Genomic DNA, 26629 nt, shown 5'->3' with positions numbered 1-26629 from the left:
CTTTGCCTTGTATTGTGATGTAAACGTTTGGTCTGTGTCAGGCCAAGAGTTTACTAAGGCTGTGCTTCGAATTTTGGCTACGTGAACACCTAATGGTTGTCATAACTATTTTTGATTTTATATTTTAAATAAATAAAAAAATAAGGATGTACATTTATTTCTACAGCAAATGTATAGGTTTGCAATACTTAACATGCTTCATAATCCTTCATTCATTCTTTCAGAATAACACTTAAAATTTCCCTTACATACAGTAATAGTCACCTGTTACGTGCCAATTTTCTTTTCCATGACTGTCTTAAGGCCACACTTATTTTCACTCAAGTCAGTGTATGTATACATTTTTCTTGTTCTCTTTTCTATTACAACCAGGAGCGTTCGTAACATTGGGGTCATTTTTCATCCTGCCATTGTGGTTTTTGTCACGTGAGAAAGATGACATGAAGACAACAACGACGATGAAAGACAATGATGCTGGCAATGATAAGAACAATGACTATGATAAAAACGATGATGGTGGTGATGGTTATGATGATGCTGATGATGAGGAGGAGGACCAGGACGAAGGGCAGGATGAAGAGAAGAAAAACGAGACGACGAGTGTCTTGATAGTAGAAAATGAAACTGTTTAAAATCTAAGGCATGAGGTTTGAGGCAATTTGGGTTGAGACGTGAGACGTGAGATGTGAGATGTGAGGGGTGTAATGTGAACTGTGAGGTGTGTGCCGATTTTATTATTATTATTACATATTATTATTATTATTATTATTATTATTATTATTATTATTATTATTATTATTATTATTATTATTATTATTATTATTATTATTATTTTCATTATGTTGTTGATAATAATGATGATGATGATGATGATGATGATGATGATGGTGATGATGATGATGATGATGATGATGATGATGATGATGATGATGATAAATAACAACTATATGATAATAATAATAATAATAATAATAATAATAATAATAATAATAATAATAATAATAATAATAATAATAATAATAATAATAATAATAATAATAATAATAATAATAACACTAAAGTTCCCAATTCTGATTAGTATGACTTTAAATAAAACCTTCATGTATATCATCATTCTGACATAATACCAAATTGACAGTATGTGTCACAAATATGACTTTTGCTGCCATATTGCGAGTTCTGTTTGTGTCCTGACGAAGACCAAAGGCCGGATTTTCTTTGTCTTGTGTCGTCTTTGCATATAGAGATTATGTGATTACATATCTCCTCGAAACTGTGTTATGTTGGGTTTCATCAGTTAACTGCCGTACTCTGGAAAAACACGTATCGATAAATTTTAATTTGGCCAGAAAACTCGTCTTGCAAATATCGTTAGATTTAAATGACCCTTATCTTGACAAAAACTTTCAAATCTGGGTTTTTGCGAAGTCTCAGGTTTGAGAGTTTCTGGCAAGATGAAGGCCATTTAAATCAATCGATATTTGAAAGACGGGTTTTCAGGCCAAACTTTTAAATATTTGCCTTTCTAGAGTACCGCAATTAAATGATTAAGACGATACGTACTTGAATAGTTACTTTCTATTTGAAATGGCCAAATATGTGATATTTCAGTTTTTGTGAATACTACGATGCAAGAAGTTGTGGAGTGTCTAAAGTAATGCGAAAAAAAAAAGTAGCAGACTAGCAAGACGAGTTGGACTTCTCATTTATCATCTTTACACTTTTTAATGTTTTACCTATTGGTGCTATGCTGTCATAGGTGTATAAATTACCATTTATAAATCTATGTATGCTGTTAATACTTGGTCAGAAATTGGATTCAGTAGTCTGATGTCACACAGCCCGGCAACGGCGGCCATCTTGGTTCTAAACCAAGAAAATCATTACTTTTTATATTTCATGCTGGCTAGAACTTTTCATTCCCTTTTCATATGCCTTTTGATCAGAATGTGTAAAAGTCAAAACATGATCAAATTTTTGTGTTTTTTTTCCTCTGGAAACGTTTTTAGTCCCGCCGGAGAAATATTTCATACGGGCGTCCGCCACTGTTCCGATAGTTTAGAGCCAGTGTTACTAAGTTACCATGCGTCATAAGGAAGGAAGTGGCGTTACGACTATTGAATCCAATTTCAGCCGTAGCTACTCTGAAAAAGAAAAAAAAAATCCAGCACTATTTAAGATTTTGGCCAGAAAGTTTGACCTTCAAATATCGATCGATTAAAGTGACCATTATCTTATCAAAAACTCTCAACTTGGGACTTCCTTGAAGGTTTTCATGACGTCTCGCGTTTGAGAGTTTTTAACAAGTCATGAGACTATATTTTGAAGGACAAATTGTCTGCCCAAAATCTGTAAAAAGTGTTTTTTTGTTTAAAAATTTTTTTTTAGAGTACGGCAGATTTATGGGGCCCAGATCGGAGTGTTGCTATGGGCGATGTAACGCAGAGTCCATAAAAGACTTTTTTTCTTTGTTCACCATACTGAGATGTTGAACAAGAACCCGAGAGAAATTTTTCTGTTGATTGAAATTATAATAACGGATCACATGTGTCCAGTCTTGTCCTACACGTTAAGTGTTATTGTTGAATCAGGACTTCATCCTTGAGTACATATGTTGATACTGCGCTGTTTAAAAGCTCTTGTTCATTGTGGTATTTCTATGTAGACACTTTATCATTTTCTAATTTGTTCACATTAAAAATAATTGTTTGTATGGCTTGTTTTTGACCATGACATCTTTGTAGAAACGTTCTAACCCTGTGTTAAAGGATCTGTTTATGTATTATATATATATATATATATATATATATATATATATATATATATATATATATATATATATATATATATATATATATATATAAATATATATATAAATAAAGTAAGGATATTTTTTTCATTGCCCTAGACATGTCAAAATTCGATTCTCCACACGCGTCTATTAACCATGTGGTATTCAATTATTCAAAAACATGTCTATCAATGCTCTATCCACCTTTTCACAGACATGTCTATCAATATTGGAATCGAATATCCACAGACATGTTTGTCAATGTTGGGATTCAATTATTCACGGACGGAGTTTTTGAATAACAAAAGTCCTTTTTATTTCAAGAATATTTGCGAAAATACAATCAGAATGAAACTGTCTTTTCCTAGTTTATACACAACAACCTTTCACAGTACCTACAAGAGATCCACATTTTTGTAGAATATTTTCATTGTCCTGTAAGATAATAATGCAAATCATTTGATAAATTCATTTAAGCAATCTTTATATACACTCATGTGATCTGAAATTAATGAATATAATAATTATAAAAATTAATCCTTATCATGTTTACAATGTAAACACCGTCGAATTACAAATTGTGATTAAAACTATTATGTTGTACATATATATATACACATGTCATTTCCTATTGCAAGATTACATATTGTAATTAAAATTATTATGTTGTACAAATATACAGGTGTCAATTCATAGTTATTAAATCAATGTCCTGGGTGGGGTTCCTGACCTCCCGTAGGTGGGCAGGGAGGTGGAGGTACTGACTGTGTCTTCTATACCCTTATATCTTTTTTCCAACGTGCTTTCTCTCTTTGTCTTGGAATGACTTGATTTTGAACTGACCCTGGCCGGATCCCATTGCTGAGAGAGAAACAGTCAAATGTATAAGTATAAGATAGTTTTGGGAGATGATAATTTTTTCCCTTGTAAATCATCTTTGTTATGCATCGTATTATGTTTTATTTTATATATATATATATATATATATATATATATATATATATATATATATATATATATATATATATATATATATATATATATATATATATATATCATAGAATTAAACGAATGAGAATACGTACGAAGCCTGAAAAGTGTCCACCAATGAAAGCATTCAGCGCCATTTTATTGTTGGCTGAGAATGTAGTCATTACCATTCATTCGGTCTCTATGTCAACATAGCGACACAAGAAAAACAACAAACAATATCAAAATCCACAATAAAATGTTTCAGAACTGTTGCGTATATTTATGGCACAATGAAGCTGTCAAAAAATGAAGTTAGAGAATGTGTGTAATCATGTATTATAATAACCTGTAATGTGTTTTCCAACCACCACATCATCTACTACTACAACCACCACCACAATATCATCACTAACACTACTACTACAACCACCAGCCCCACATCATTATCACTACCACTACTACTACACCACCACCAGCACATCATCATCACTACCACTACTACTACAATCACCACAACCACATCGTCATCACTACCACTACTACTGCAACCACCACCACCATATCATCATCATTACCACTACTACCACAACCACCACCACCACTACTACTACAACCACCACCACATCATCACTACCTCAACTACTACAACCACCACCACAATAGCATCACTACCACTACTACCACAACCACCAGCACCACATCATTATCACTACCACTACTGCACCACCACCAGCACATAATCATCACTACCACTACTACTACAACCACCACAACCACATCGTCATCACGACCACTACTACTACTACAACCACCACCATATCATTCCCATTACCACTACTACTACAACCACCACTACCACCATATCATTACCATTACCACTACTACTACAACCACCACAACCACATCGTCATCACTACCACTACTACTGCAACCACCACTACCACCATATCATCACCATTACAACTACTACTACAACCACCACAACCACATCATCATCACTACCACTACTACTACAACCACCACCACATCATCATCACTATCACTACTACTACAACTACAACCACCACCACATTATCATCACTACCACTACTACTACTGCAACCACCACCACCATATCATCATCATTGAAATATATATTTTTTTAAAATTGAGCTTTACATAGTGCAATATCTACTAAATGTGCTCAAAGCGCTTTACAAGGGGTCCCTGGTCAACATTTAACATGTAGGACGGGACATGACGCCTGTTAGGCGATATTACAATTTTTTGGACAAAGACAACTCTGTTAACGGCCAGGTACTCATTTTACACCTGAGTACGGTGAGAAAATGTGAGTAAAGAGCCTTTTCCAAGGACTCAACTATGCGCCGAGCGCGAGGCTCGAACCCAGGACCTTCCGATCCGAAAGCGAGTGTCATATTACTAGACCACATAGCCGCATCATTACCACTACTACTACAAACACCACCACCACATCATCATCACGACCACTACTACTACAACCACCACCACCACCACCACCAGATCATTACCATTACCACTACTACTACAACTACAACCACCACCACATCATCATCACTACCACTACTACTACAACTACAATCATCACCACCACCACATCATCATCACTATTACTACTACAACTACAACCACCACCAACACCACATCACCTCACTAACACCAGTACTATAATCACTACCATTAGGTTTTGGAGCTTTACTTCATTTGAAATAAGGAAACTTCGGAATTGTATTTGGCATTGTGTTTGTATATCATAATATAATTCTAATCAGTTATCTATTTAGAACTAGATACTATACAATATGTATGCCAAATACCACCCCAATTCCCCTTTCTTGTGTGCGGGAATTCCTCTTTCGGCATTGAAATTGAGTGTGAGAGAGTCATCACTACACACATAAACAACAGAAACAATTTAAAAAATGACTATGACACGCAACCACTCACACACGAGGCTATACTATTTTTCCCTTTCTCTATATAGAACAGGACAAGACAAACAATAGCTTGACTCTCGCTACACTTCGCATTGATGTTTGTCGTCTCATTAGTTCAACTCTCGGTCGACCTGTCAATATTCCTTTTTGCCTCGGACGTAATCATTAATAGAATGTTGTGTGGTTTTGACCGTGAAGAAAACCTTAAGAAGTCACATTTATATCATTTTAGAGAGATCGTTTTGAATAATTTTGAGTTAAACGAGCGAGCAGCAACTTGTTTTCATGAACGGCCGATCAGCGCTTGTTTACTATAGTAACGCAATTCCCAGCCAACGTCTCAATGGCGGATATTTTTCTCATCGAGGCCGCTGGTTGGTTAGCCAATAAGAGCACCGTACGGTTTCCATTGGGTAAATTCCTTGGTCATAGCCGAATTTCAAGGGAATAACGAAAATGGCCTAAATCCCCTTTTACTTTTATCTCTCTCTCTCTCTCTCTCTCTCTCTCTCTCTCTCTCTCTCTCTCTCTCTCTCTCTCTCTCTCTCTCTCTCTCCAGCTGACCGGGTCCCAATAATATCCAGACCTGTTTTACATAGTTCTACTGTATTCAACTATAATTTTTCTAATTTTTTAAAGACCTTTTTGCAGTTACTTTTACTATATATACACATACACAGACATACGCACACTGACACACATACACAAACATATACACATCCTCTCCATTCTCTCTCTCTCTCTATCTCTCTCTCTCTCTCATTCTTTCTCTCTTCCCCCCCCCCTCTCTCTCTCTCTCTCCTTATCTCGTGCCACTTCTTGCATCAACACTCGACGCCCTTTCCTCACATTAACTTTATTTCCACATTTGACAAAATGTGATATTTTGTAAATTTACATATTTGTTTGTGTGTTTGTTTACTGTCTCCTGACGAAGGCCAAGGGCCGAAACGTTGTTTGTTTTGTGTTGTTCCCTTATATATGAGTCACATCTACTCACTTTATATTTTTTATCTCCATATAATTTTTCTACGGCTTTGTGAAATATTAGTATGATAATAATTGAGAACAGACTAAGTAATTTACTGTAATTCTATGGAACAGACAGAAAGCAAGTCAATATTTTTTTTTTTTTTTTTACGAAAATGAAACCGATTTAAGATAGCTCACAGGAACAGGCACAGTGAAAAAAAACAAAAACGGTTGAAACTAGGGGATAATTACACAAGGAGCAAGGAAGTTTATAGGGAGTAGATGTGAACAATTAAAAAAAAAAAAGAAAGACAGAAAAGGGAAAATCAGTTATTGTTTTTCTTTTTTGTTTGTTTTGTGTTCCTAGACACAGTCACGTATTTCTATACACAAGTCTGGAAATGAAAGCTATAAGTCAGAAGTAACCACGACCAGATACACCGACGAATGAGATATTTGTCAGTTACCAAATGGGTAACTAAAATTCTCGTTTACCAATCTAATACTAATTTTTTAAAATTGACTCAATCTCTCAACCAGCAGGGGTCTCGATAATTCAGTTGGTAGAGGAATAGCTTCATACGCAAAAGGACAGAGATCGATTCGGGATGAAGTCGGCGAGATTTTTTCCTACACCCCCCCCCCCCCCCCCCCCAAGGTGATTGTGTAGCTTGGTCTGTTGGATCTGGTCTGGTGGAAAGTACTTTGGATAGACTAGCGTCCTGTCCAAAGGGTATAAAGTCATAGCTATTTTCGTTTTACAGAGTCTGAAAAGCTCCTCTCTCTCTCTCTCTCTCTCTCTCTCTCTCTCTCTCTCTCTCTCTCTCTCTCTCTCGCGACTCACGGCAAACAGTGCCCAGCAACAGAACAAAGGATTACTTTATTTAGTAGATCTGAAGCCAAGAGAATTATTATTTAGAAGATCTTGAATGATGAATAGTATTATTTTATTCAGATTACTTTTTTCTCTTTCATGTTAAAACTGGTGTATAATTTATTATGGGTTAAGCATAGAATTAAACGAATGAGAATACGTACGAAGCCTAAAAAGTGCCCACCAATGAAAGCATTCAGCGCCATTTTGTTGTTGGCTGAGAATGTAGTTAATTACCATTCATTCGGTATCTATGTCAACATAACGACACAAGAAAAACAACAAACAATATCAAAATCCACAATAAAATGTTTCAGAACTGTTGCGTATATTTATGGCACAACGAAGCTGTCAAAAAATGAAGTTAGAGAATGTGTGTAATCATGTATTATAATAACCTGTAATGTGTTTTCCAACCACCACATCATCTACTACTACAACCACCACCACAATATCATCACTAACACTACTACTACAACCACCAGCCCCACATCATTATCACTACCACTACTACTACACCACCACCAGCACATCATCATCACTACCACTACTACAATCACCACAACCACATCGTCATCACTACCACTACTACTGCAACCACCACCACCATATCATCATCATTACCACTACTACCACAACCACCACCACCACTACTACTACAACCACTACCACATCACTACCTCAACTACTACAACCACCACCACAATAGCATCACTACCACTACTACTACAACCACCACAACCACATCGTCATCACGACCACTACTACTACAACCACCACCATATCATTACCATTACCACTACTACTACAACCACCACTACCACCATATCATTACCATTACCACTACTACTACAACCACCACAACCACATCGTCATCACTACCACTACTACTGCAACCACCACTACCACCATATCATCACCATTACAACTACTACTACAACCACCACAACCACATCATCATCACTACCACTACTACTACAACCACCACCACATCATCATCACTATCACTACTACTACAACTACAACCACCACCACATTATCATCACTACCACTACTACTACTGCAACCACCACCACCATATCATCATCATTGAAATATTTTTTTTTTTTTAATTGAGCTTTATATAGTGCAATATCTACTAAATGTGCTCAAAGCGCTTTACAAGGGGTCCCTGGTCAACATTTAACATGTAGGACGGGACATGACGCCTGTTAGGCGATATTACAATTTTTCGGACAAAGACAACTCTGTTAACGGCCAGGTACTCATTTTACACCTGAGTACGGTGAGAGAATGTGAGTAAAGAGCCTTTTCCAAGGACTCAATTATGCGCCGAGCGCGAGGCTCGAACCCAGGACCTTCCGATCCGGAAGCGAGTGTCATACTACTAGACCACATAGCCGCATCATTACCACTACTACTACAAACACCACCACCACATCATCATCACGACCACTGCTACTACAACCACCACCACCACCACATCATTACCATTACCACTACTACTACAACCACCACCACATCATCATCACTACCACTACTACTACAACTACAATCATCACCACCACCACATCATCATCACTATTACTACTACAACTACAACCACCACCAACACCACATCACCTCACTAACACTCAGTACTACAATCACTACCATTAGGTTTTGGGGCTTTACTTCATTTGAAATAAGGAAACTTCGGAATTGTATTTGGCATTGTGTTTATATATCATAATATAATTCTAATCAGTTATCTATTTAGAACTAGATACTATACAATATGTATGCCAAGTACCACCCCAATTCCCCTTTCTTGTGTGCGGGAATTCCTCTTTCGTCATTGAAATTGAGTGTGAGAGAGTCATCACTACACACATAAACAACAGAAACAATTTAAAAACAAGACCATGACACGCAACCACTCACACACGAGGCTATACTATTTATCCTTTTCTCTATATAGAATAGGACAAGACAAACAATAGCTTGACTCTCGCTACACTTCGCATTGATGTTTGTCGTCTCACGAGTTCAACTCTCGGTCGACCTGTCAATATTCCTTTTTGCCTCGGACGTAATCATTAATAGAATGTTGTGTGGTTTTGACCGTGAAGAAAACCTTAAGAAGTCACATTTATATCATTTTAGAGAGATCGTTTTGAATAATTTTGAGTTAAACGAGCGAGCAGCAACTTGTTTTCATGAACGGCCGATCAGCGCTTGTTTACCCTAGTAACGCGATTCCCAGCCAACATCAAAATGGCGGATATTTTTCTCATCGAGGCCGCTGGTTGGTTAGCCAATAAGAGCACCGTACGGTTTCCATTGGGTAAATTCCTTGGGGTTAAGTAAAAGATGAAATATATTAGTGTTGGGTTATTCGATCGCTTTTACTCGATCGACATTCGAGCGCGAAGCCACGATTCACCGTCCGATCTCAATTCCGGAAGAGCGAGTTGATAAAACGATCATTCGAGTTGACGAGTAGAGACGAGCTTGAGACGATCTTGAGACTTGAGACGAGCTTGAGACGATCTTGAGACTTGAGACGATCACGATCCGAGCGAGTTGAGGGGTAACCAGTAACGAGTGTTTCGAATCATTTCAAACGATCACAGTTTGCCATCCGATACCAATCGCCAACGTTTGAACACGGTAGTCTGTGGTTCTTCCACAGCCCTCACTCCTTGTCAGATGTTAGTGTGTCTGGGTGGCAGGGAAATTCGTGTAGGTGTATCACGCGTGTGTGACAAGACTTCATTAAACCTACTAAAGGTTGAATATCACACACACATACACACACACACACACACAGACAGACAGACAGACACTATGGCTATTTCTATGACACACACGCATCCATCTATCAATGAACACTACCCTACAGTAAAGTAAAACGTTAGCTTTGAATATGGAATGTTTCAATGTTAGATGCCTGTGTAATTTGTTAGTTCCCATCATCATCATCATCATCATCATCATCATCATCATCATCATCATCATCATCATTAGGGGCAGCGTGGCTCAGCGGTTCGGTCTTTGGTTCGCACCCCAAAGGTACCGAGTTCGATCACCCGCCGCTGCACTGTGAAGCCTTGAGCAAGTCACCTCGTCCTAGCTCAATTTGCGGCGCTGCACTGTGGCTGACGCCTGGGTTATTCCAGTCTTCCCTTAGAATAGACCGTAGAGAAAAACCTCCCCTATGGGATGAATAACGGGAATTTTATTTATTATTATTTTTATAATTTATTTATCTTCACCATCATTATCAGCAGGAGCAGCAGCCCAGCATCATCATCACCTTAATTATAATAAATAAAATAAATATCAACACATGTTAATGTGATCATCAATCAAAACAGCTCGCAGAATTCACAAATTGTTCCTAAAAGACCATACCTAGGAAAAAAACAAAACAAATACTATTGCTAACTTATCTGAAAAGGAATAGTTTCAAAAGAATCCTAAAAATATTAAAGCTCGGGAGCGTCTTTGATTTCTTTGTCTAATTTATTCCATACTTTTGGGGCCCCGACAGAGAAAGATTTTCAGCTAACTATAGTTTATAATATGGGAACATTAACCAGTCGTTTATATTGGAATCGGAGTGGTCAAGCAGGTGTATGAATTCAAAGCTCATTTCCACGGATCAATGAACTTCATAATAATTCAATTTTCCCCTAGCAGGCCATACAAACCTACATCCATTTCATAAACTACCAGTCGCCTGTTTCGGGTCTTTTTTGTACTAAAACTCTTAATAGTATCCGTCACTGCTTATAGATAGTTATACATTCACACCTGAGTCGAGTAAAGTAATGTGTGGTAAGTGCCTTACACAAGGACTTAACTTCGGGATCAGAATTTTCCAGGATCACTGTCACCCACTCGACCACTTACAACGCTTAACATCGCTTGATTTATGACAAGAAGAGACACCTTACCGCTGAGCCACAGAACAACTAATAATCACAACATTAAGGATCGCAACAAATGCATGCTTTTAATCTTTTTTTTAAAAAGTACTTCTTCAGAGCTATTGGGCCCGATGAAGCCGGAGTTCAGTACGGTTTCCATATCGGAAAACTTACGAAAGCAATTGCCCATTAGTCTATCGCAAGGAACTTTCCGCCAGATCTAACAGACTTTGCTTCCCAATCACTACTAGGTAGACAAGGGGTCAGAATATATGTATCTACTTCACCCGGAATCGAGCTCGGTTCCCTTGCATGTTAAGCGAGTGCACTACCTACTGAGCTATTGGGACCCCAAACTTTTAATAGGATGCTAGTAAATCGAAAAGTACTTTCCGTTGATCTAAAATAGCGTCCACCCAGCTACATACCTACTTCCACTTTAATGGACTGAGCAATAAAAAAAAATGAAAAAAAATTGACTGAACTCAGAAACGACGCCGATCCCTATTGTGCGTTCCAAGTTAGGTAATCCCATACATCTTTTAAAAAGACTAAGGATAAAACTACCCCTTCTTCCCATTCCCAAAAAAAGGAAACAAAAACAAACAAAACAAAAAAGACAAAAAAAAAAAAAAAAAAAAAAAAAAAAAAAAAAAAAAACACAACAAAATGAAGAGAAAAAAAAAGAAACCAAACAAAGTAACCAAATGTAAATAAATAAATAGTCTCGGGTTTGGTGTTTGGATGTCAGAAAAGCACCCCCCCCCCCCCCCCAAAAAAAAAAAAAAAAAAAAAAAACAAAAAAACCCCCCAAAACTCAACAAAACAACAACAGCCACAACAACAACAACAACAACACACACACACACACACACACACACACACACACATACATACACAAAGAAAAACTAAACAGGAAGTAACAATGTTAAATATTCATATTCCTGCCCAAATTTTAAAGCAACCTAACTAAGCCGAGAGCAGGAAAGGCAACAACCGTAATATCACCTGTTTAAATAAAATTAATAGCAGTAGTAAATAGGCTATAAGATAAAGATTTGAACATGTGTGATGAAAGGTAACCGACAAAGCAAGAAAGCGCGCGCCTCGATGACGACCAGTGACAAATGTGAGGTGGGGGCGGTCATGTAGGTTACACCCGACAACTTTTGGCGCGACATAAATATGAAATATGTCAAGGTGAATATCGCTGTATTCCTTCTCTGATTAGGGGGGGGGGGGGGGGGGGGGGGGGGTTTGACGTGCCACCCCATCACCAAATCAACAACTGATGCAGTTTTGATGACGTGTGTGTGTGTGTGTGTGTGTGTGTGTGTGTGTGCGTGTGTGTGCCTGTGTGTGCGTGCGTGTGTGGGTGTGTGCGTGTGATGCGACGAACGATCATAAAAAAAAATTAATTAAAATAAATAAAATCAAGGCTTCCAAACAGCCAGATTTTAACTTGGCCAAATAGTCAAATAGAACCTCACATTATCAAACACCACAATCATCCTGACTCCCTTGAAAAACTCATTGATTTTAATTAATAAAACAATCGACTACAGTTGGATAAAACTTATCTTTTCATTTTTTTTAAAATAAAAGATTTAAAAAAAAAAAAAGAATAATAATAGAAAAACATTTCTTAGTAACCAATTTTGAACTTGGCCATCTGGCAGCCCCCATCATAACCAGCTGCAGTCAAGCCAGCCACAGACATAAGAGAGGGAGGGGTCTGTGAAGTTTCCTGTGGCAACCGAGATGCTCGTGTTTTTTTCTTTCAAACGAATCACTGCTCGATGACGTCACTGACTCGAAACCCGCTCGAAACCGACTCGATTTTAGAGGACTCGATCGAAAACCCGCTCGATTTGATCGTTTCAAACTCGACCCAGCACCAACAACGTACAGAAAGAAAAAAAATTTGCCCAGTTGGCGTTTATAATACCAAATTCTAAAAATGTTTTTAACACTTGTTTAGATTTGAAAAATTGAGTTTGGTATTTTATTTCAAATCACTTAATTTCACTTATTTTACGGACAAATCAATACTTAATTCATAGAATGTATACATTTTCACCAATGAACCGGCAAGAAGAGGTGATATTTTCATCAGATCAAGACTAATAATGGCAACAGATTTTTGGCATTTTATTTTGCAAAATTAATCTGGCAATCTTAGTCGAAAAGATCATGTGACACGAATATTTATAAACAATCTGCATTGTGAAACAGCGAGAAGAAAGTGCACAGTGGTCACGGGTTTCCTCAGCCTCAAGTCTTAATTGTTAATGATGAAGATACATTACATTTTTATTGGAATCATTCTGTCCTTTTGCATTTCAATGGCTGTCAAGCACGACGCAGACGCAGTAAGCAAAATTAGTTTGAAAGCAGCTGACTTAGCCGGTCATGGTTTGAAAGCAGCTGACTTGACTTAGCCGGTCATGGTTGCCAGTTGCCGTTTCCGAAGTTGCAATTAACTGACTGACCAAGATTTTTGACCAGTCAGAACATGGAATTGGTGACACACCTTCACAATTGCTTGGACAAACATAGTTGTTTGTTTATAAAACAATAACCTCGACCTCTCTCTGATCATTGTTTCCCTGATTTTATTTGGACATCGTGTAAGTGTAAAGTTGTTAGAAAAGTTCTTCTTTAGACCACAGTTACTTTGAGTTTGACCGACTTTTGTTCCTGTTGAAGGGTTTTAACTCTTTTCTTTTTAATTTTTAACTGGTCAATGAAAAGAAGATGTCATGATTTCTATAGATGAAAAAACAATTTTAGGTCGGGTGGCCAAAATCGTGCTCCTAGCCAAACAGGGCATTTTAGCTATGGAGACCAAAATCGTGCCTATTTTGCACTACCCCACTCGATACAGATGTGACTTTGCACCTGACAATAGGCAGTGAAGGATATTGTAATTGTAAGAATGTTAACACAACAAGTATTAACAAGTGACTGTATTTATCAAAATTAAATTTGGTTTCATGTAACCTGCTGGTGGGTTAAAAGAAGTATTGTGGAACGCACTGAGCATGGTAATCCTGTACTGGAAATGCAATATAATAAACATATATTCAGTTGTATTAATGTATTTGGTTTTGATTTATATTTAAATATTTTATCTGTGCATCTTTTCTCTCTCTTATCTTCCCTTCTCACTCCTCTCATTATTTTCCTCTCCATTTTTGTTTTATTCTAGAAACTGTCTATGAGAAATGTGCATGTCGTTTTCATGAACCACCTGGGTAAGTCTTTTATTTTCCCAATATGACGTTAATTTTTTTTAGAAAATTTAAAACTTTATTTTTAAAAAATAATGATTGTGGTTTTTGCTTTTAAAATATTTTTTATTTTCTTAGTTTAGTTGTTCTTTTTTTTGTTTGTTTTTTTTTGTTGTTGTTGTAAACAGTTATGTTTGTTACAGAGATTAATTAGCACGTTAAAGTTAAAGTAATCAGATCTATAATTTTGAGATTTATCTCAGTTCCTATACCTAGAAACCAAGTGCAATTAAAGATTGGCACTTTTCTCTTTTTGGCACAATGTATGGCTTCAATTGTCGATACCAGTACAGCATATTATAAAAATGTCAAGCAATGTCTTGTCAGATAATCATGACTGAACATCTGACAATGTTTTCAAAACTTTGGCCCAATATTGCGTCCTTAGGTTAGAGAGTTTCCACACATTACTCTGGTGATGATGAGTAGGTCCCTACCTTATTTAAGAGATGATGGATAATGTATCAAAAATGGTGTCTCTAATTTGTCAATTAGATATTTTCAAAATAAAAATGAAGCACACTCTAATGTCTTCATCCTAGTCCATTCGTGTTCAATATTTGTTTGTTTTGATGGATTGCTGAAGATTGGTGTAAGTATTGGTCCTGACTCTATTCATGTGTCTTATGAGATCCTACCACTTCTTGCAATAATTTATAATAAATCACTTATGTCTGGAACTTTACTAGATGACTTGGAGGCAATCCGTGTTACAGTTCTTCACAAAAAGACAGCATAATTAATACATTACAGCTCGCATACAACAGCCTTGGTTGCAACGGGAGCTCGGCTGTAACAGGAAATGTTTAAATCCCTGTTCTACGGCCTATATAATTCATATAAATCATGCATGGCTATAACGGAGAAATATTTCTTGGAACACGGGGTGCAGGTTGCAAGTTTAGTACCCAGTTGAGAAAAGCTACATACTCAGAAGAAAAGAGGAAGGCACACATTACTTATAGGGATTGGAGATGGGATATCCACGACGATGCAGCAAAAGGCTAGTGAGAGGCGTGTGACTGACTGATCAACATCTTGATATACTTAGGCATAGAGTGAGGGATGTGATAAGGTAACTATGCCCAATGAGGAGTGAGATGGTGATGAGCTCTCTGTGAAGCCTGAGGCTAGGACGGTGCGCTACTTGAGTTTTGAAGTGCACTAAGTGGTTGTCAGTGGCGCAGTTGGAAAGGTGGAAGGTAGAATTAACCGTTGCATTGTTCGAACCTGCCTTGTGTTCTGAAGTAAGTGGAAGATGGGTTGAAATATGATGATTTCACAGGAGGGGGTTTACAGGAATGGAGGTCTCAGCCACGTCATCTGATTCATTTACTTAGGGAGGTAACTCGAAGTGTGTTCCTTGTCTGTATTTTTTACTTCCCTTCAAATTCTGTATGTATGGATATAATGGGGCTCGGCTACAACGGGGATTTTTTTGTTAGTCCCACTTTCCCCGTTGTATCTGAGTTCCGCTGTACCAATTAAATTGGTATTTTATGTAAAATTATGGAAATATCTTGAATAATAGAATTTATTGATTGGCACATTTTAAAGCGACATTCAGTATAATTTTATGAATTACACACATTCAATATAATTTTATGAATTACACACATTCAATATAATTTTATGAATTACACACATTAAATGTCATGAATAATTTTACTAAATTAGTGGATGATGGAAGTTGCATTGGTGTTGTTTACCTTGATTTCTGCAAGGCATTTTGACCTGAACTTTTCTTCTTCTTTTTTTTTTTCCTTTTTTTTTTTTTCACAGGTTATTTAAAGGCATTTGGCCTATCAACCCATATTCTGATATGTTATTATTATTATTATTTATTATTATTATTATTATTATTATTATTATTATTATTATTATTATTATTATTATTATTATTATTATTATTATTATTATTATTATTAATATTATTATTATTAAAATGTCACGTTTTATTTACCAGATGTGGGATATTCTGACGGAACATCACAAGATGTTGGCTACGCCATTGATGTCATCAACCGTTATTTCACTGAGTTCTTTCCTCGAGCCATCAGTCTGCCAGCCTGGCTGAAAGAAATGGGAAGTGAGGAGACTTTTATCTACACCACACATCCTTGGCTTGTGTCTCTATATTTGAACTGTCCGGATATCTCACTCATTGGGAAAAAGCTAATGGTACATTATTCTTTATCATTCATTAACATAACTACTCTCACTCATTGGGAAAAAGCTGATGGTACATTATTCTTTATCATTCATTAACATAACTACTCTCACTCATTGGGAAAAAGCTAATGGTACATTATTCTTTATCCTTCATTAACATAACTACTCTCACTCATTGGGAAAAAGCTAATGGTACATTATTCTTTATCATTCATTAACATAACTACTCTCACTCATTGGGAAAAAGCTGATGTACATTATTCTTTATCATTCATTAACATAACTACTCTCACTCATTGGGAAAAAGCTGATGGTACATTATTCTTTATCATTCATTAACATAACTACTCTCACTCATTGGGAAAAAACTAATGGTACATTATTCTTTATCATTCATTAACATAACTACTCTCACTCATTGGGAAAAAGCTGATGGTACATTATTCTTTATCATTCATTAACATAACTACTCTCACTCATTGGGAAAAAGCTAATGGTACATTATTCTTTATCATTCATTAACATAACTACTCTCACTCATTGGGAAAAAGCTGATGGTACATTATTCTTTATCATACATTAACATAACTACTTGACATCTCTGAAGAAAAGAGGGTTCTGTTGCTCAATAACGAACGCAATCAACCAGGCTCGCTCAATTTCATGACATGACATACTATATTTTTGCTTTGGTAACAGTCATGAATTTGGCCCAGTGAGCTTTATTCACTTTCTGTGAATATCAGTCTTATCAACATGAATACCATTCACTATTATTATAATTTTTTATTTTTTTTTTGCGACAGAGACAACACTATCATCTGCCAGTTACTCAATTTACACCCGAGTACAGTGAGAGAATTTGAGTAAAGAGCCGATTCCAAGATCTCCAGTCCCATAGCGGGACTGGAAAAAGAAATCTAACTCAACAGTCCAAAGGCGAGTGCTACACTACAAGACCACAAAACCAAACAAAGACCATTGGATTCTTTCTAAAAACTCTGGGGTTTGTCATGTAAGGCTCTTGACATGCAGCCATATTCTAGATACACTTTAGTGCAGAGTTGCCCTCTTTTGAATAATGTGCATGTGCAAAAAGGGAGTTAAACTAAAACCGAAACCTTGAAACTTTTATTTTAGGCATTTCAACAAAACGAGATTTGTACAAAAAAAAAATACTCCTTAATTATCCGCCTTTGTAGAATTTTTTTGTCATTATTCAAGTTTGATAACATTTTACTGAAAGTCAGTGTATTTTTATCATGGCTTATTTTCACAGTGTCCAAACTCTAATGATATCAATCTATTTGGAGAGGCCATAAAGAACGAAACTATATCGTGGCATGCTGGGCCCATGAACATGCAGACGGACAATATGGGGGCTTTTATGTTTGACTACAGCCTTAGGATTGGAGAAACTTTAGATAAAATATTTGGAATCAACAGGACACATGCAACCTACAGTCAAAGAGATGTCCCAGGTTAGAAAATTAAGTCTTATTTTTTTGTCAAGGAACTAAAATCTGATAAAAGTGAGATAACTCGAGGAAGGTATTTTTTTAAAATTTCTTTGGGTGGGGGTGGGGGGGGGGTATCCTTGTATTTTTTCAGTGCTTTGTCAATATTATATAAATCTTGTCAGGATTTTACCTCGCACCACCAGTGCCTGTTTCTTTGTTTCCAACAATTACTGGCAGTGTGATCAAATAAGAAGCCCATCTCCCTCTCTTTTGGTGGAAATGAATTCTTTCACATTCATGATGTCAATCAGTCTTGCAGAGGCTATGTAGAATTCCCTATGAAACTGTTAATATCATCAGAAATTGAGTCACAATGTTGAAAAAGGGAAATTAAGTGACTGCTGTAGGATTCTGACTTCAAACGAGAAGTGACTTCTTTCAGATTGCTCTGTGTTGTTCTCTGGATATTCATCTTGGAATAACACTTACAGCTTTAAGAATGATTACTGGTAAAACAAATAACAAACCCAACCAAACAAAAAAAATTTTTTCCACCAAATGAACCTGCCTGCGAGAATGTAAGTTTTAATCTTAAACAACGTGTACATTTTATTTATTAATTGATATAATTCTTTTTTAAAAGGAGTCAAATACTTGCCTATGAATGGACTCTTGTACAACATTAGTCTTCAGTTGTTTCCAGACCCTCTAAATGATTTTCTTTATACAGAAAGAATGCTCCGTGTTCAATTTGAAAAAATGACATCATATAATACTTTGTCTCTGTTCGTAAATATGAACCAAACATTCAACTGCATCTTAATTTTTCTCATTTTTTGTTTTTGTTGTTGTTGTTGTTGTTGTTGTTATTGTTGTTGTTGTCGTTATTGTTGCTGTTGTTGTTCTTTTTAGGAATGACTAAGGCAGTCCTCCCTATCCTGAAAGCACACAATGTCAAGGCTATATCCGTTGGAGTCAACCCAGGGACAGCCCCACCAGCTGTCCCCTCCCCTTTTGTCTGGAAGTTTGGGGAAAGTGATGATGGAATACTTGCATTTTGGGACAAAGGTTTGTTCATAGTATGTCAATGGCCTTGGTTACAAACCGTATGGTTCGGGGTAACCCAATTATGCAGATGATTAAAAAATAATGGTAATGGACATGAACAGTTTTGTCACACACCCAATATTTGTAGACTTGAAGCATCATCTAAAATTAGAAAATCATGTGACTTTGAAGCTGAATGGCCGTCATTATTATAGGAGCATATCTGAGTTTTATTGGTTATATTGATATTGACTAATCTCTCCACATCGTTAATAGATCCAATGAAAATAAATGTAACATTTATGTGGAATTTGATTATCCATTTTCAATTAAATTTGGCTCTAATGATAAGTAGCAGATTGGTCAAAATGTCATTACTCTTGTGGTGCCGTTAAAACGGATCAAAGGGAAAATTTTAAAAAATTGTAACCCTCTTTGACAAAATCATTGTAATTGTAATCACAGCCTGTAAAAGTTTCTCCATTCTTCACCCTTGATTTATCTGAGCTCCTAAATTATACTGGTGTATATATATTATATATATATATATATATATATATATATATATATATATATATATATATATATATATATATATATATATATATATAGTGTTGAAAAGTGTTTCATTCTGATAGAAAATCTCATCTTTACTTCCTGAACTCTTTTGCGCTGCTTATTTAATTATTATATCTTTGCTCTCATTTTGCAATACACTTTCTCCTTTTAACTGAAACCATTTTGGTTTATTCCTCATGTGGAATTAAAAGTAGTTCACTGTGAAATAGAGTTGTTGTTCAGTGGGAATAAAGAAATAAATATGTTAGAATGGAATCATATGTAAGTATGTTTAGTGACTGTAGTGACCTGATACAGAATTGAACTAGTTTCTTACCAAGTGAGAATGTCTTTCATTTTTTGATAGAAGCATGTATGTTGTCCAAAGGGTATGCATTTGTGCTGTTGGGTTGATAGAGGTTTTTCTTTCTTGTTAAAATTTTTGCTCCAAAAGTGTACAGTTTTAATACTGAATGCAAACCCTCAATGAATGCTTTATCGTCACTCAGTCACTTAAAGCTTTGGTTTTGTACACGCACAAATGCTATGTAAGAGTACACACCTTTTATTTGTCTGGAAGGGGCTATATATTTGTTTAATGAGGGAGAATAATTGACATGGATATATTTCAATTAATATGAGTAGAGAAAAGAAGAAAATAACAGAGTGGGGGAGGCTTTTACTCTGCCCTTAATCTCTCACTACTGTTAATTGTTCAGGTTTTATTTTGGTCATAAGTATTCTTAACCGTTTTAACTATGTCTTCATTGAACTAAGTGTCAGATTGCTGTTACATCCTTCATATTAAATTAAAAATGAAAAGATTTAACATCAGACAAGGGTGAAATTTCCTCAAATCGAGCTCTTTAACTTTAAGTAAGGGTTGAGTCAAAAAGTGTGACCCCTCACCTTGATCAGATATTATGTTGGGATGAACCAGAGGTTGAAAAGTGACTTGAAAATTAGAACCATCATGGTCAAAAATATGAAATCTCAGTTATTTGCATTATCCAACTATATCCAATCTCCTCAGTAACACACAAAAACTTAACTCAAGTCTCATCTTTATGACTATAAACTATAAATTCTATTTTCATCATCAATACCACTCCAACATATTACCGTTTTGAAACGTTTGTTTACACACGTATTTGTCAAATGAGATCATTGAATTTCAGCTTCACAGATTTTTCCGTTTGATTTCAGGTGGCTACCCATTGAATCCAGGTCCAGACCCTAGTCATCCTGGAGGTTTAGCCAGAGACAAATGTGTTATGGCTGACGGATTGGATGAAGCTCTGTGCTTTGCCTTCAGAACTGATAACACAGGACCTCCTATGGATCCAGAGGTTACTTACTAAGTATCATCAATATCGTCCTCTTCATAATCATATTATCGTCGTCATTGTCCTCCTGGTCGTCTTTCTCATAATCATGATCTCCACTAAATTTTTATATGCCTTTTCATATGTTCTTTTCATATGTTAATAATAAAAAGAGTAGTCCTTCAAAGCCATTAGGCCCATGGAATCGTCTTTATCCTGGTTTCTATAGGGTAAAACAGAAAATAGCAATTGCTCGTTACCATTTGGATAGGATGCTAGTCTATTGCAAAGTACTTTCCACCAGATCTAACAAACCCAGCTACCCAATCACTGTTGTGTGGACAGCAGGGTCAGAAAATATCTCGACTTCACCCAGGGTTGATTTCAGTCCCTTTGCGTGTTAGCGAGTGCTCTAACAACTGAGCTATATGGACCCCATATTATACAAAGGGAACCCATATATTATTTTGAAACAGGTTAGGAGGGTGAGGGAATCAGCAATCATTAGAACCCAGGCTTTCTTTAAAATCTGTTCTTTTTTTTTGTCATATAAATCTCCAGATTTGACTCTGTATAGATAGAATGAAGTTGACGTCACTAAGGTCTTTGTTATTGTTTTTTGCCATCCGCGTTATGAGTAGTTATCACTAAACTGTATTATTCAGACTATAAACGTTCAAGGTTACACAGTTACATAGTTTTGTGCGTCGGTCCATTATACTTTCGGATGGCAATCTTGTGAACTTCTTAGCCAAGCACATACTATCTATAGAGATCAGAGTGAGCCCAGTTGTTTATAAAAGAATACTTAGATAAATATATGCACAGCTTTCCAAATCATACACTACGTTTTTTGTTAGGTGACCCTACACTAGTCATCTCTGCCTATTGATGCTATGCATTTAGGTAAAATTCGCCCAACATCAGCCAGCCAATTTAAACATACCAACACACAAAACTGTGAGTAACTTTTAACATTTTTAGCCTGAGTCATTTATATAATGAAAACTAATCACTAACAGGCTGTCAAGAATAATAACAAAGAGCTGGGTGACATCAACTTTGTTCCCTCTATAACCAGGTATTCACACACCTCTATTTGAGTTGGAAAGGTGTGTAAAGTTCCTTATACAAGGACACAACGTTTGGGCCAGAGTTTCTTGATCATTGTAACCCAGCTGGTCGCTGACCACTCTCAACATTACTTCCATTTTATTATAGGACAAAACACCATTCCACTCTGTCACCAATGTCAACAATGCATTCAACACATATTTCATTTTCTCTGGACAATCCCATATGTTGTAAATCACCAATCTACCATACAGCAATTTGAATTAAATTTCCTGTTCAAAATTTAAGTATAAAAAATATGTATCTTATGCCAACTTTTTTTTTCCACAGGAAATAATAAACAACTATAAAATCCTTAGTGCTGAATTTCCAAATGCCAAAATATTTGCATCTACCTTTGACAAGTTTGTTGCGTCCCTTGAAAATGTGAAGCAATCACTTCCTGTTCGACAATTTGAGATAGGTGACACCTGGATCCAGGGCATTTCATCTGATCCCTTGAAGATCTCAGGATACAGAGCTTTTGTCAGGTGTATCGAGGCTTGCTTTAAAGAAGGTAATTTTTTATTCGCATCATTTTGACATCTCCCTATTGAATGAAAAAATGATATTAATATATATTGGTTGGGGAGGGGAAATAAATATTCATTAGTGGCCCATTGCCTTAAAACAGTAATATCTATTAGATCAGGACAATATAAATCGTGAAAATTGAATTCTTAGTCAGAAATATGAGACATGCCAAACGTTCTGATTCTTTAAGAAGAAATAAAGGAGATGAAAAGTAAATTGTCAAATCTCTCATCATTTTCACTTTAAATTCACATTTGGTCATCTGGTCCATCAAATACCATTTTGAGATGATTGGTCACAAATTAAATAATATCTAGTGCACTGAATATGACCTCCGACCCTAAAGTACACCAGTGATTATTATCAAACTGATGTAATAGTAAAGCAAGAATGGGTAAGAGAATTAGGGTTAACTTCGATGAATAATTTATATGGAAGAAAGACACCGGTGGACGCAAGGGTGAATAGACCTTTCAAGTCTAGGGTTTAGCCAATCATCTGACATGTCTCTCTCTCTCTCTCTCTCTCTCTCTCTCTCTCTCTCTCTCTCTTTCTCTCTATCCAGCTATCTGTCTCTCTATCTTTCTCTCTCTGTCTCTCTGTCTCTCTCTATCTATCTATCTTTCTCTCTCTATGTCTCTCTCTCTCTGTCTCTCTCTATCTCTCTCTCTCTCTCTCTCTCTCTCTCTCTCTCTCTCTCTCTCTCTCACTTCGTTTCTTTTTTTTTTTTTAAGAATTGATTTGAAAATTAAGTATTTTTTGTCATGTCATTGTGCTGTCTATAGTAAAAGCGACCGACCGACACATTTTTCTGAAATGAAGTAACAAGAAACAATAATTCACACCTTTTACCACTGTGTACTCATTTATGTGAGTTTGACCTGTGGAGTAACACGTTTTGGGGTGCCTTAATGATTCATGCACTGGGTCTGATGAATGCGACGGGGAAATAGGTATTGTAATGGAAACAAAACCTTGAAAATTGTCGTCTTGTCAGTTAATACCTGGCCCTGGCTTGGTGTGGTGGTATTGTACAGTGCAGTGCACCTCATCACACTGTCCAAGCTAATGGCAAGCAACGATTATATAAACTCGATTACAGAACTATTTTGTTATACTTTTTATACCATTATCAAGGACAACTATACAGTATAGTAATCCTTGACCATGATATATAACCTGAATCCAGATGCACTGGTCTAATGAGAGTTTACTATACTTCTTGAGCTTTTATATAGCGCAATATCCACTAAACGTGCTCAAAGCGCTTTACAAGGGGTCCCTGGCCAACAGCAACACATAACATGTAGGACGAGACATGACGCCTGTCAGGCGATATTACAAATTTTTGGGACAGAGACAACGCTGTTAACGGCCAGGTACTCATTTTTACACCTGAGTACGGTGAGAGAATGTGAGTAAAGAGCCTTCTCCAAGGACTCAACTATGCGCCAAGCGAGGCTCGAACCCAGGACCTTCTGATCCGAAAGCGAGTGTCATACCATTAGACCACATAGCCGCACTTCTAAATATATTTCAACTTTAATTTTGATATCAAGATAAAAAGGTCATGCTACTGTTGTCAAAGCATGTAGAAAATCAAATTTGTGCGGCTATGTGGTCTAGTGGTATGACACTCACTTTCAGATTGGAAGAAAGGTTTCGAGCCTCGCTCTGCGCATAGTTGAGTCCTTGGAAAAGGCTCTTTACTCACATTTTCTCACCGTCTTCTTCTTCTAGGTTCCATGCCTGGTCCAGGCTTCGGATACTGCATGAATTATCTCTCTCCATTCCTCCCTGTCTCTTGCTTTTTCAAACAGCTCTTGGATTGTTAGGTTGGTGAAGCCCTTCAGTTGGTCTATGAGTGTTTTTCTTTGTCTCCCCCGGGCGCGTTTACCAGGTATTTTTCCACAACTTGCCAGGTATTCATTCCTATCTTTCCTTACTATGTGTCCGAAAAAGGATAGTTGTCGATCCACTATTAAGGGCATTAGTTTCCTTTGTTGGTATGTTTGTTTTAGCACTTCTTCGTTCGTTTTGTGTGCGGTATACGATATTCTCTGCATCCTTCTCAAGCACCACATTTCAAAAGCTTCAATGTTCTTTTGTGTTTCTGCATTTGTAGTCCAGCTTTCGCATCCGTAGAACAAGATTGGCCACACGTAGCACTTCAAGACTCGGAATCTAATCCCGAACGACATCTGTTTGTTTTTCAAAATGTTTCCCAGGTCCATGAAGGCCTGTTTGGCTTGAGTTATTCTTGCTCGTATGTCTCGGTTACATCTTCCATCTGTTGTCATATTGAACCTAGGTATTTAAAACTTTCTACGTTGGTAAGCTGCTCGCCGTGAATCGTTATATTGCAGGTGTTGTTGTTTTCGGGGTTTTTCTGTATTACCATGCATTCTGTTTTGGTGATATTCACTTCCATTCCCTTGGCTTCACTATCTACTACCACTTTGTCAACAATCTTTTGAAGTTGGATTTCTGATGTTGCAATGAGTACCGTATCGTCTGCGTATCTTATATTATTTATGTTGTGACCTCCTACTTTTATTCCCTCCATATTATTTATGCCCCTCATTATTGTTTCTTGGTATAGATTAAACAGATCTGGTGAGGCAACACACCCTTGACGGACTCCTTTCTTAATAGGAATGGAATTTCCTGTAGAGTTTCCGATTTTGATAGATGCCTGCTGGGTGTAGTATAATGTTTGCATGAGTCTGAGGTCTTTCTCATCAGCGCCAATGGAGTGCAGTTGTTTTAGTAGTTCTTCGTGGCGTACTCTATCAAAAGCTTTTTTGTAGTCGACAAAACAGAGGTATAGTGGGTCTGAACCTGTATAGCTCTTTCACTTAAAACACGGAGGAGGTATATTGCGTTCCTTGTCCCTCTGTCAGGTTGGAATCCATATTGTTCTTCTGCGATTTCGGGGTTAATCTTATTCCTTAGCCTGTTGATAATTATACGCAACAGTATTTTGTTGATGTGACTTATTAAACTTATAGTTCTAAAATTTTCGCATCTGACTGCACCTGCTTTCTTTGGTATTGCTATGAAAATAGAGTTACAGAGATCTTCTGGAATTTTCCCAGTATTGTATATATTGTTGAATAATATGTGAAGTTCATCAATTGCTAGATCTCCTAGGCTTTTTAATACCTCTACAGATATTTCATCAGGGCCTGTTGCTTTACCATCCTTCATTCGTTCCATGGCATGTTCAATTTCACTTTTGGTGATGTTTGGTCCGCTTAATGGTTCTTTGAATTTCAGTGGTGGTTCATTTCTATTTGGATCATTGTACAGTTCGCCTATGTATTCTACCCATCGGCTTTCTATATGTTGTTCTTCAAATAGCAGTTCCCCTTGTTTGTTTTGGATACAACTTCCTGCTGCTTTGCTTTTCCTTTTCCCTGATAGTTCTTTTATTCTTTGGTGAGCTTGTTGGGGGTTGGGTTTGTATTCTCTTTCGATTTCGCAGCATTTCCAGTCTAGATAGTTCTCGTGTGCCTCGATGCATTTGGATTTAATGTGGTTGTTCAATGTTTGGTATTCTGCAGACCCTCTGTTGCATTTTCGTCTTTCTTCAAATAGGTTTAGAATTTCATTTGTCATCCATTCCTTTTTGCTGTTTGTTTGA

At 36.7% G+C, this 26629-nt stretch overlaps 3 protein-coding genes across 6 annotated transcripts in view; all 3 read left to right on the top strand.

Moving 5' to 3' along the window:
- LOC144979701 (uncharacterized) overlaps positions 1-2771 on the top strand; it is a 3608-nt gene extending 837 nt beyond the window's left edge. The window contains exon 2 of the mRNA XM_078926631.1: positions 373-2771. Within this exon, the coding sequence (XP_078782757.1) occupies positions 373-632 (260 nt within the window). The 3' untranslated portion in view covers positions 633-2771. The remainder of the gene's footprint in view (positions 1-372) is intronic.
- Positions 1-26629, top strand: part of LOC144979700 (uncharacterized) — a 73104-nt gene that overhangs the window by 20732 nt on the left and 25743 nt on the right. The gene's annotated exons all lie outside the window — the stretch shown is intronic.
- The window catches only part of LOC144979699 (uncharacterized), a 33666-nt gene continuing 20707 nt past the window's right edge, over positions 13671-26629 (top strand). Inside the window, exons 1-7 of one of the 3 annotated variants that reach the window (XM_078926625.1) lie at positions 13671-13853; positions 14693-14738; positions 16741-16955; positions 18226-18427; positions 19319-19474; positions 21218-21360; positions 22741-22966. In XM_078926625.1, coding sequence (XP_078782751.1) covers positions 13773-13853; positions 14693-14738; positions 16741-16955; positions 18226-18427; positions 19319-19474; positions 21218-21360; positions 22741-22966 — 1069 coding nt within the window. In that variant the 5' untranslated portion in view covers positions 13671-13772. Of the gene's footprint in view, positions 14112-14692; positions 14739-16740; positions 16956-18225; positions 18428-19318; positions 19475-21217; positions 21361-22740; positions 22967-26629 lie in introns of all 3 variants that reach the window. The other 2 variants (XM_078926626.1, XM_078926624.1) reach the window with 2 other exon arrangements.

This window comes from Berghia stephanieae, chromosome 9 (assembly GCF_034508935.2).
Source record: "Berghia stephanieae isolate SIO BIC M18660-M18661 chromosome 9, UCSD_Bste_1.3, whole genome shotgun sequence".
Lineage (NCBI taxonomy): Eukaryota > Metazoa > Mollusca > Gastropoda > Nudibranchia > Aeolidiidae > Berghia > Berghia stephanieae.
Note: the sequence above shows the minus strand (reverse complement) of the source record. Positions and strands in the feature narration are given on the sequence as shown.